The sequence below is a fragment of the Panicum virgatum genome, chromosome 4N (assembly GCF_016808335.1).
Source record: "Panicum virgatum strain AP13 chromosome 4N, P.virgatum_v5, whole genome shotgun sequence".
Classification (NCBI taxonomy): domain Eukaryota; kingdom Viridiplantae; phylum Streptophyta; class Magnoliopsida; order Poales; family Poaceae; genus Panicum; species Panicum virgatum.
This window is the reverse complement of record NC_053148.1, coordinates 1,818,562-1,829,533: the sequence shown is the minus strand read 5'-3', so window position 1 is coordinate 1,829,533 and position 10,972 is coordinate 1,818,562. Positions and strand designations below refer to the sequence as shown.

At 46.0% G+C, this 10,972-nt stretch overlaps 3 protein-coding genes across 3 annotated transcripts; 2 read left to right on the top strand and 1 right to left on the bottom strand.

The window, feature by feature from the left end:
- Positions 1-2,408: 2,408 nt before the first annotated feature.
- On the top strand, positions 2,409-6,149 carry LOC120669621 (cytochrome P450 704C1-like). The gene is made up of 6 exons (XM_039949422.1): positions 2,409-2,916; positions 3,268-3,483; positions 3,752-4,033; positions 4,462-4,803; positions 5,282-5,482; positions 5,846-6,149. The coding sequence occupies exons 1-6, from the start codon at positions 2,569-2,571 to the stop codon at positions 6,029-6,031; spliced, it is 1,575 nt and encodes a 524-aa protein (XP_039805356.1). The 5' UTR covers positions 2,409-2,568; the 3' UTR covers positions 6,032-6,149.
- A 74-nt stretch (positions 6,150-6,223) lies between these two features.
- Positions 6,224-7,648, bottom strand: LOC120669622. The gene is made up of 5 exons (XM_039949423.1): positions 7,384-7,648; positions 7,199-7,263; positions 6,876-7,072; positions 6,657-6,783; positions 6,224-6,566 (listed from the first exon to the last, which is right to left on the bottom strand). Exons 1-5 carry the CDS (start codon positions 7,559-7,561, stop codon positions 6,429-6,431), a joined length of 705 nt encoding a protein of 234 aa, XP_039805357.1. The 5' UTR covers positions 7,562-7,648; the 3' UTR covers positions 6,224-6,428.
- A 164-nt stretch (positions 7,649-7,812) lies between these two features.
- Positions 7,813-10,802, top strand: LOC120669623 (nudix hydrolase 14, chloroplastic-like). Its single transcript, XM_039949424.1, has 8 exons — positions 7,813-8,022; positions 8,118-8,185; positions 8,444-8,481; positions 8,654-8,731; positions 9,390-9,482; positions 9,561-9,653; positions 9,877-9,975; positions 10,408-10,802. Exons 1-8 carry the CDS (start codon positions 7,826-7,828, stop codon positions 10,654-10,656), a joined length of 915 nt encoding a protein of 304 aa, XP_039805358.1. The 5' UTR covers positions 7,813-7,825; the 3' UTR covers positions 10,657-10,802.
- The last annotated feature ends 170 nt before the right edge of the window (positions 10,803-10,972 follow it).

Sequence of the window (10,972 nt, the reverse complement as noted above, 5' to 3'; positions counted from 1 at the left end):
ACGACTCCACGGCATGCCTCAATCCATGGTGTCGGACCGCGACCCGATCTTCACATCGACGTTCTGGCGTGAGCTGATGCACCTGATGGGCACCAAGCTTCATATGACATCGGCGTTCCACCCTCAGTCCAATGGTCAGTCCGAGGCGGCCAACCGCGTCATCGTCATGTATCTTCACTGCCTCACGGGTGATCGTCCTCGCCAGTGGCTGCGTTGGTTGCCGTGGGCAGAGTATGTCTACAACACCGCCTACCAGACTTCGCTCCGGGACACACCATTCCGCGTGGTTTATGGTCGTGACCTGCCCTCTATCAGATCCTATGAGGGGGGCGACACTAGGGTGGCTGCGGTCGCCCGAACTATGGAGGAGCGTGAGGAGTTCTTGGCCGACATCAGGTATCGCTTGGAACAAGCTCAGGCGGTCCAGAAGAAGCATTATGACAAGCTGCATCGGCAAGTCATGTATCAGGTGGGCGATTGGGCTCTTCTACGGCTGCGACAGCGGGCGACATCATCTATTCCCCAGCCGGTCACAAGGAAGCTCAAGCCACGCTACTTTGGGCCGTACCGTGTGGTGGTGGTAATCAACAAAGTCGCTGTCAGGCTCGCCCTACCAGCTCGAGCCCGGATTCATGACGTGTTTCACGTGGGGCTGCTCAAGAAGTTTAGTGGACCGCCTCCGGATGCTCCACCGCCATTGCCTACTGTCCACCATGGCGCAGTGGTGCCTGAGCCCGAACGGGCTGTCAATTCGCGCCTAGCTCGCGGCGTCCGTCAGGTACTGGTGCATTGGAAGGGAGAATCGGCTGCTTCGGCTACGTGGGAGGACGTTGAAGCATTCAAGGCCAAGTACCCGGACTTCCAGCTCGAGGACGAGCTGATCCTCGAGGGGGGGAGAGATGTCATGTGGGGCCAGACGTACACCAGGAGAAGGCGGGCCAGGGATGTGCGCCGCGCTGAGGAGGCCCAGACGGGCGCAGGAGAGGCCCAGGCGCCTGGTAGTGGCTAGGCCTAATTAGAGTCTTTGTTGGAGTCTTTATTTGTTTGGGTTTGTGATGGCCAAATGCCTATAAGAGTCTGTAATCCAAACGTTTTGGGATTAAGCAAGATCAATTATCTATCTACTACCTCTTCTCAAACAACAGGGGTAAAACCTCGCCCCAACCACGGATCGAGGCTACGAACTACGTAGCCGAGGTCCGGCTACCCTATCCCTCGACACCCTTGACAACTATGTTCGCCCGAGGCGAATCTGTTGCCCGAGGATGAGGACGATATGTTCTGAGCGTCGGTGAGGCACTGGATCGCGGCAGCGTTGGCGTCCACCGTGGCCTGAAGCGATTTCAGGGTCGCGGCGAGGGTGTCGAAGGTGGTCTGCAGGGCTTCTCCCTCTGCCATGGCGGCGTTAGGGCTAGGAGCGACGGAACTGGATGACAGTGATGGTGAGGGGGAGCGGCGCGGCGGCGAGGGTTGGTGCGAAGAGGAACCCCTGGATCGTGATACCAGGTTGTCAAGGGCGTCGAGGGATAGGGTAGCCGGACCTCGGCTACGTAGTTCGTAGCCTCGATCCGTGGTTGGGGCGAGGTTTTACCCCTCAGCACCCTGTTGTTTGAGAAGAGGTAGGAGATAGATAATTGATCTTGCTTAATCCCAAAACATTTGGATTACAGACTCTTATAGGCACTTGGCCATCACAAACCCTAACAAATAAAGACTCCAACAAAGACTCTAATTAGGCCTAGCCACTACCAGGCGCCTGGGCCTCTCCTGCGCCCGTCTGGGACTCCTCAGCGTTGCGCACATCCCTGGCCCGTCTTCTCCTGTTGTAGGTCTGGCGCCACATGACATCTCTGAAGAGATTTTACAAATATACTTCATTTAATCTTCCATGCAGAGCCTAGAAGTGGCCTTCTAGAATCTCTAGAAGAGATCCAGCCGCACTCACCTTCAGCGGTCACTCTCACTCCCCCTTTGCTATCGCTGTCTGATATCCTATATTTGTTACTCCCTCCGTTCTAAATTATAAGTCATTCCAATAATCTTGTTGAGTCAAAGTTTTTTAAGTTTGACCAAATTTATATAACAAAATAATAACATTTATGATACCAATTATGTATCATTAGATTTTTTTTGTTAGTTATATTTTCATAGTATATCTATTTAATGTCATAAATTTTTATGTTTCTCTTTGTAATTTTGGTCAAATTTTAAGATGGTTTGACCCTTAAGATTTTGGAACAGTATTAGACTATTTCGCCGCGTGTTCGATGGATTGCGTGAGCTGGACTCGGTTCTCTGAAACTCCATGATGTCTGCGTCCATGGTGAGGCGTCTCGTTTGAAGCAGACAGGGCACTACAGAGTACAGACATTTACTCAGCTCACGGCTCACAGCTGTTTCAGCAAAACGGTTTTGAGCTTTCTCACCAGTTCATAACCTACACCAATTTTTCTTACAGCTCACAATTCACAATAGCTTTTCTTACGGTAACAGCTTAACCAAACACACCCTATATATATGTTCACCTTGGTCTGAGCAAGAAGGAAGGCGCAGCAGCAGCTCCCTCCAATGGCTTCCCAGTTACCCTCCTCCCTCGCGGCATCAGCGGGCCTGTGCTTGCTCTCACTGCTCACCGCGGCCGTGCTGGCGTTGACCCTCTACATCCTCGGCGGCGTCGCGTCCTTCGCCGCCCTCTGCGTCAGGGAGTACGCCCGGCGAGACCGGGGCCGGCCGCCGCTCATCGGGACGGTGTTCCGGCAGCTCAGCAACTTCGACAGGCTGTTCGACGAGCATGTCAGGTACGCGCTGGAGCACCGCACCAGCAGGCTGGTCTACCCTGGCCACAGCGAGCTCTGCACAGCCGACCCGGCCGTCGTCGAGCATGTCCTTAAGAGCAGCTCCAGTAAATACAGCAAGGTGGGTTTCCTTTTCCATGGCCATCGAGATCACTTTCGCCCTCCCTTTCTCAGTTTCTCCACTGGCTTCCTCGCAGCTTCCTCATTCTATATGTCAGAAGCTTAATTAAATCCTGCAACAAATGGTGTAACAAATTCAGTAGCCTACTGTAATCATTCATAACCCCTATCTTCATTCAACAAGCTCTAGTGACTTGCAGTAAACTGAGCAAAAAAAATTTATACAGCTTACAGTCAATTTAAAGTGAATATCTATTAATACTTCAAACAATGGAAAAATATGAATTATGGTTAATTATCGCAAAATGAGTTTATGGACACAGTTTTTAGCATGTTTGATGCTGATACACAGGGGACCTACAATTATAGCATCATGAAGGATCTCTTCGGGGAAGGGATTTTCGCAACAGATGGGGACAAGTGGAGGCACCAGAGGAAGCTGGCAAGCCATGAGTTCTCAACAAAAGTGCTCCGCGAATTCAGCAGTGTTGCGTTCAGAATAAATGCTACTAAGCTGGCAGATATAATATCTTCTGCAGCAACTAATGGAACTGTTATAAACATGCAGGTACCTCTATGACTATTGATTAGACACAAAATGCATGATGTCGTTAAGTGATATATAAGGCCATACTAGTAGGTGTTAGTGTTACCATAAACATGCAGGTATCTTGTGAAGCTAATGTAGGGGTTAAATAAGCTAACATAAGATTAATTTTGTTCAGTTTGACGATGGATGCTTCGAAAAAACCTGAGTGTCTTGATTGAGCTCTAATACATATTCGTAGACTAGCCTGCTACTTATCCTTATGAATAATTATTGGACCTTGTCTCAGGACCTTTTGATGAAAACAACTATGGATTCTATCTTCAAAGTGGGATTTGGTTTCGAGCTGAACACACTATCTGGATCTGATAAATCAAGCATTCAGTTCAGCAATGCGTTTGATGAGGCAAACTCTCTTGTGTATCACCGATATGTTGATCTATTCTGGCAGCTGAAAAGGTATTTCAATATCGGATCAGAAGCCAAACTTAAGAGGAATATTCAGATAATTGATGACTTCGTGATGAAGCTGATCCATCAAAAGAGAGAACAAATGAATGGACAAGATAATGTAAGGGCTGCAAAACTCTATCCTGAATACAAGCTTGTTAATGTGTATATACTGCGTTTTGGTTTATTTTACGGTTTTTTTAGTAATAAAGCTAATGAATAGAATTCATCTGGCACTGAAATAAGAGATCCTGGTGTCCAGTCCCGAGATGGACTGATTTAGATCTGTTGATCTTGCAAGCATCATTTGCAATCTAGCTAAATTTACAAATAATTATATCTAAAGGGCAGTGCATGATTTTATAAGTTATCAGCTCTTATGTCTTGTGGAGCATGTACTCCAACAATTTTTGAAGAATCCTACAATCCACTGTTAGTAGCCAAATTAAACATATTGCACAGTTTCACTTCTGCAATATCCATTTTTCACCAAACTTACTTCTGCAAAATCTTCTCTTAGTTATACACTCTCCTTTATGGTGCATGCAGAGAGCAAGAGAGGACATACTATCAAGATTCATAATACAGAGCAAAAAGGACCCTCAGACAATGAATGATCGTTACCTGCGTGACATAGTCCTAAACTTCCTGATCGCTGGGAAAGACACGACTGCGAACACTCTCACATGGTTCTTCTACATGCTTTGCAAGAATCCTATAGTGCAGGATAAAGTTGCCCTTGAAATCAAGGAGTCAGTTGAGTGGGACAAGGAAGATAACAATAACACAGAGCATTTCACAGAAAAATTGAATGAAAGCGCTATTGAAAAAATGCATTACCTCCATGCTGCGATCTCCGAGACACTACGGCTGTATCCAGCTGTTCCAGTGGTACAAATAAATTCTCTTTAGGCTTTGTCTTGTATAGACTAGGGTCCAAGTAAACAAATTCAATCATGATTTAGCCTGATTTGGATCATACAGTACATGACTATCATATTTCATAACCTGCAGGTTGTTATTAACATACCCGTGAATCCTTAGTTAACAATAAGAACTTAACTAGAGGAGCTTATAGATGGTTTCGCGGTGGAAATGAAATACCTATTACAACTGCATGAAAATAGAGGTTATATATTGTAAATTGCCTTTAATTATGGTGCAATTAATTTTCAGGAAGAACAATCAGAATAAGAAAATTAATTAGGCAACTGTAATGCTGTGTTGCTACGCAGAAAATAAATTTAATAAAGCTCTACTCACCATTGTATTCAGATATTTGCATAAACATTTTTGTGTCAAGATTGGCATTTCCTTCCGCACCCAAATTTTTTTTTGGCATATAGCTTATTCTGCTGTATTCTTACAGGATAGTAAGATGGCAGATGAAGATGATGTACTACCTAATGGTTATAGAGTGATAAAAGGAGATGGACTGAATTACATGATTTATGCAATGGGAAGGATGACATACCTGTGGGGTGAAGATGCTGAAGATTTCAGGCCTGAAAGATGGCTTGTGAATGGAATCTTCCAGCAAGAGAGTCCTTACAAGTTTGTATCCTTCAATGTAAGTATAATTGGCTATAGTCATCTCTCACATACTTAGAGAGGACCTACATCCATCCATAATCAGATTTCTGGCCCATACTAGGTACTACTTAGATTCTTGCAAATAATTAGAAAGGAATAGATAAAGTTTAGAATATTAGCAGGTAGTGGCATTCAAATCCTGCTCTCTTGCCAAAAAGACAAAATTACAGTGCAAATGAAGTAACAAGTAAATCATGTAAGGCCAATGCTACAAACTACTATGAGCTCCCAAATTACCTAAACAACCAAACCTAGTCTCATTTGCATTCAGCCAGGGGATGTCAAAGTCATGTTTTTTAGGCAGCAATTTGAATTTAACAAGTTTTTCTTCGATGATCAGGCTGGACCCCGTATTTGCTTGGGGAAGGAGTTTGCATATAGGCAAATGAAGATCACGGCTGCCACCCTGATACACTTCTTCAGGTTCAAACAGGCAGATGAATCCAAGGATGCTACATACAAAACAATGTTTACCCTCCACATGGATAAAGGCCTCCATTTGTATGCCTACCCACGTTCAATTTGATCTGCTAAACAAGCAATTGTATCATTTGTTACTGTTGCAAAAAAATGTACTACATATTTCACAACTATAATTTGTGCTGAGTAAAGGAATGCTGAATAATATTATACTCCAATTGCCATCTCAAAGAATGTAACAGAACCAAACATGGGCAATTCGTTTCCAAAACCCAAACCATTGATCAGACAGTCGGTATACTTTCTTAATCACATAATACCTATTGGCAAGAACAAAAAATGATCCGAATTGAATGTAAACAGAAACAAAAACATGGAACCCAAATAGAAATGTTTGTCTCAGAATCGCTTACAGGAGAGTACAGATTACAAAACCTATACTCTAAACTTCTCTGATATAAACAGAGTAAGTTTGTTAATAATACAATAAAAAGAGAAAATATCTATGACGACAAGAATGTATTTTCAGTTAGTGTTGGGAGTTGGAGTCCAGGCCTAGATGTCCAGCCTTTGATATTTCTGTAATTCTCAATCGCCTCTTTCCTTAGCATCTCACGAGAAGCATCTAAAGCACTCTTCACCTACAAAAATATAATACCGTCGATGTCTAATCCAGAAACCAGATCATACAAACGGAATTCACATATAGTGATGTGGAGAAGTGAAGGTACCTTTGGGAATGACAACTTCGGTGGGGCCTCGACAACTTCCCCAAATTTTACTTTCTCGCGCCCAGGGAAATCTGGAAGACTTTCCGTCTTATTGCCCTTGCGCTTCTTTTTCTTCTCATCCAAATGTCTGAAATTCATGGAACAACATGCTGATATTGTTTACACCTTCTAATGAGATAGCAGTGGATCTAATGTGTATGGGATTACTGGGGGACTTACTTCTTCCTTTTTTGCTTCTTTGAAATTGAGACATTCTCCTCCAGTTCCTTGAAACGAAGGTCCATAGCCTTCCCCCGCTTTCTCTTCCCCTTGCTTCCCTCTGCATTCACGTTCTCATCGGCAGCCGAACCATCAGCGCCTTTAATCTCTGATGCTTTGCTTTCAGCTGGAGCCTCCGGGGTCTGCTTCTTAGTTTTCTATATATGAAGAAGCTAACACATCACATTCTCTTTAACACACAGTGAATCAGGTGAACAAGAGTAGAGTGCAGAGTTGAGGACAAAAAAGCAAGGCGTAATCTAGCTACTCTACCCCGAAATTACCTTGTCTTTAGCAGGCTTGTTCTTCCCTAACCCATCATCTTGCTTCCCGGGAGCACGAGGACCTCCTGGGCATCAAACACCACCAGCAGCACGCTCACAGGTCAGGTCATGCATTCGAACAGGAGACTGGGCAGATTATCTACGTGCTAGTTGCAGCGTCCGAGAGAGGAAAGGAGATTAGTCACCTGAGGGCGCGTTGGCGTTGGAGTTGCCGCTGTGCTTGTTCTGGAAGGCGATAAGGCGGCGGAGCTTGGACGGGATGGCCTCGAGCTCCCGCTGCTTCGGCGGCGGGGGCAGGCGCGAGTCCCCGCCGTGCGCCGCCCGGTAGTTCTTCTCCCTCCGACGCTGCCCCTTCCCCGGCATCTCCTCCTCCGCCGCCGCCGCCCGCTCGGCCGCTGATTAGTCCGTTGCCGCCGCCGCCGCCGCTGCGCCGTGGTGCGGCTCGGTTGCAGCAAGGGGTTGTAACTTTACTCATGGGCTGGTTGGCCTACCTGGGCCTTAGGCCCATTCTGTTTGTACTCAACTGGGTCGAGAATGATGGCCCCCTGCCATTCCAGCCCATGGAGACTTGCTTGCTGCCTGGCTCCACGTGCGCGAAGCTTCTAGAGACCCATCGCGAAGACCACCATGGCAGCGGCGAGTTCTCGTGCGCCTCTGCCGCCTCTCCCTTTCCCTTGCCCGGTCGCACGAGCAGCGACCCGCCGCCGCGGCGTGCGCATGGCCTCGTCTGCCTGGACGCCGCTCAGCACCACCATCGAGGTGCCCGGCGCCGCGGGCCCCGTCGTCGTCGTGGGTGCGCCGGGACTTCCCGAGGCGGACTTCAGGTCAGTGCCTTCTCCGATTCCACCCGCTGGTTGGGTGAACATCGAGAGAGTCCGCTGACTAGTCCCGTGTTGCTGGCTGCGACTCGAAAGCGCAGGAACGCGGTGGATTCCGCGCTGTTCGAGCAGTGGCTTAGTAACCTGCAGTCGGAGAAGGGCGTCCTCACCTACGGGCAGGGGCGTAGCTAGGATTTTGGGTTAGGGTGGTCCAGATTACATACATAATACAAGTTTAGAATTGCTTAAACAACTAATATTGTATTAATAAAATGTTTTACAACTTCAAACATCTTAAAATCAATAATTAAGTCTGAATTTCGCATATATGTCATTGTTTCTTGGATACTTACTGTACTTATACCTTAAGCTACTAATTTTAGGGTGGTCCATGGCCCACCTGTCCACCTAGCTAGCTACGCCACTGCCTACGGGAGATTGAACCTTACGAGAATCCTCATTCAGGTGCGGTGCGTTTGTGCTGGTTCGATCGAAAGGGCTGAGATTCATAATTCATTAGGATTGCTTCCAAGCAAATTGTGACTGTGCTTTTCCTTAAAAAAAAATCGTGACTATGCTCTGTGAATGGATGACATTTCTCAATTTGCACTCGTTTGCATCTGAATTTGAGCTGCAGGGGGTTGACATGTTCGGGAAACGTGTGGGCTTTCTCAAGTTCAAAGCTGACATCATTGACGAGGAAACCAAAACCAAGGTGATCGATTGGATTGTTGCTATTACTGTGGTATTGTTATGCATTTGTTTGGATCTTAGAAACCCCTCATGGTCGTGTATATTGGATTGGATGTCACTTAGGACTAACAATAATGGTCTAGGCAATCGGTTGGATGTCACTTAGGACTAACAATAATGGTCTAGGCAATCCAAATTTTCTTGTCAGAGCTTGCTTGATAGTAATGCTTGATATTTCTCCAAGTAAATATATACATATGTGATAGTACTTTTCCATTTTCCTTTACGATTGTTAAGGTGCTGGATGGGGAGAAAATGAGTGGAGATAGATGGGTGCTTGGGTTGGATGTGGCAGGACTGAGAGAAATACGTGTTTTCTCCCAGGCTTTGCTTATGCTGAATATACAGGCTGAAGCATACCTGACTCATGTGTATTTTATTATGTCTTTGCTGTTGTCTTGGCTGTGGCACTGAATGTTACGTGTACCATGATAGTCTGAAGTATGTTGTTCTGGATGTGCTTATTAAAATATTTGTGAGCTACCTTTCCTAGATCCACTGATGATATTTTTTCCTTTAAATCAGTTTGTTTTTTTTTTTGGGGGGGGGGGGGGGGAGGGGTTGTCTAGTACTAGCAGGACAACGGTTTGGTTCACATCATCTTTTGACAGTATATTTAGGTTCCAGGAATTGTCTTTGCAAGAGGGCCCGCTGTCGCTGTGTTGATTCTTCTGGAGTGCAGCGGGCAAACATATGCTGTTCTTACCGAGCAGGTATGGTAACCATGATTTATAGCACATGGTTTGATATTCAGTAAGCAAATTCACCTATAGCTGTTATCAAAATTTCAGGTAAGAGTTCCTGTTGGGAAATTCTTGTTGGAGCTGCCAGCTGGGATGCTAGATGATGAAAAAGGTGATTTTGTTGGCACCGCTGTTCGTGAGGTTAGTATCTTGGGCTCTTGGCTTCTGAATGCAGCATGCACTAAAATTTACATGTTACTACAGGGAATAAGCCACCCTTGTATTGGTCCTGTTTTTGCCTGGTTCTGGTTCAGATTGAACAAGCCATAATACATCACTGTAGCAGTTGGAATTCACATGAATTTGTATAGTATCAATTAGTGCATACAATGTTCTTGTTGCGATGATCCTTAACTGCTGACAGGTGGAAGAAGAAACTGGTATAAAGTTGAACTTAGAAGAGATGGTTGACCTTACTGCGCTTCTGGACCCTGCTACCGGAGGTCGAATGATACCATCACCGGTAACTGGCCTACATTTACCCTCTGTTCACTACTACCTAATAGCATCGCTTCTTTTCCAGAAAAGAATTACCTACATTACATGATTGGTGTAATCATAGCTGTTAGAAAATTAGGTAGCACATGGTCAGTCACCATTTTTCTCTTCATGAATCAGATTTCTGTCCACATGACAAGCATCAAGATCCGTTTAATTGATAAAACTTTGTGAGTTGGCAGTATACTTGAAAAGTAGACTTCTAAATTAGGTAGCTAGTAGAAGATTGCATTTTCTTTGGAGTTTGGACTGATCGAAAGCAGGGCTGGCTGTGAGATAGAATGTGTATGCAAGAGCCTGGGTCCTGCCGGTGTTTAGAACCATCAACCCTGTCCAAAACATGGCATTCTACATTTCTACTCCTGGTAATTCCGACTAACAACGCCTCTGTTACCAGGGCGGCTGTGACGAAGAAATCGGCCTGTTCCTCTACAGGGGCCGCGTGGACGAGACCATAAGATCCCTCCAAGGGAAGGAGACCGGGCTGCGCGACCACGGCGAGCTGATCAAGCTGCGCGTGGTCCCATACAGCCAGCTCTGGCGGTCGACCGCGGACGCCAAGGCACTCTGCGCGGTAGCCCTCTACGAGATGGCCAAGCGCGAAGGCCTGCTGCCGTCACCCTCCTCGCCGTCGGCGAACTTGTAATAAAGGCCGCCTGCTGCTGGGCATTGTGGGTTGTGCATGCTAGCTGTAAGGAAAATCTGATGGCACTCGCCTTAGAAACGAAAGGAACCGCACGTGTGTGTACAAACACATTCGACTGATGGGAAATAGAGGTGCGTGTTTGTGCGCAGGGTTAACCATTTCGTTTTCCGGTCAAATCCCGGTGTTTAGCGGAAACGGAATTCCGTTCCGAAATTTCGGTAAATTTCGGCGAATTTCAGTAAATTTCGGCGAATTTCGTTGAATTTCGGTCGAAATTTGTTGAATTTTGAATTTGAAAACGAAATATACCGAAAAA

Excerpts from the sequence above, each read along its gene's own strand:
- LOC120669621 (XM_039949422.1), top strand. The coding sequence starts at position 2,569 with ATGGCTTCCCAGTTACCCTCCTCCCTCGCGGCATCAGCGGGCCTGTGC. Across the intron at positions 3,484-3,751 it reads GAACTGTTATAAACATGCAG|GACCTTTTGATGAAAACAAC; the intron begins GTACCTCTATGA and ends ACCTTGTCTCAG. Across the intron at positions 5,483-5,845 it reads ACAAGTTTGTATCCTTCAAT|GCTGGACCCCGTATTTGCTT; the intron begins GTAAGTATAATT and ends TTCGATGATCAG.
- LOC120669622 (XM_039949423.1), bottom strand. The coding sequence starts at position 7,561 with ATGCCGGGGAAGGGGCAGCGTCGGAGGGAGAAGAACTACCGGGCGGCG. Across the intron at positions 7,264-7,383 it reads CAACGCCAACGCGCCCTCAG|GAGGTCCTCGTGCTCCCGGG; the intron begins GTGACTAATCTC and ends TTTGATGCCCAG. Across the intron at positions 7,073-7,198 it reads ACAAGCCTGCTAAAGACAAG|AAAACTAAGAAGCAGACCCC; the intron begins GTAATTTCGGGG and ends CTTCATATATAG.
- LOC120669623 (XM_039949424.1), top strand. The coding sequence starts at position 7,826 with ATGGCAGCGGCGAGTTCTCGTGCGCCTCTGCCGCCTCTCCCTTTCCCT. Across the intron at positions 8,482-8,653 it reads TTACGAGAATCCTCATTCAG|GGGGTTGACATGTTCGGGAA; the intron begins GTGCGGTGCGTT and ends TTTGAGCTGCAG. Across the intron at positions 9,654-9,876 it reads TTGGCACCGCTGTTCGTGAG|GTGGAAGAAGAAACTGGTAT; the intron begins GTTAGTATCTTG and ends AACTGCTGACAG.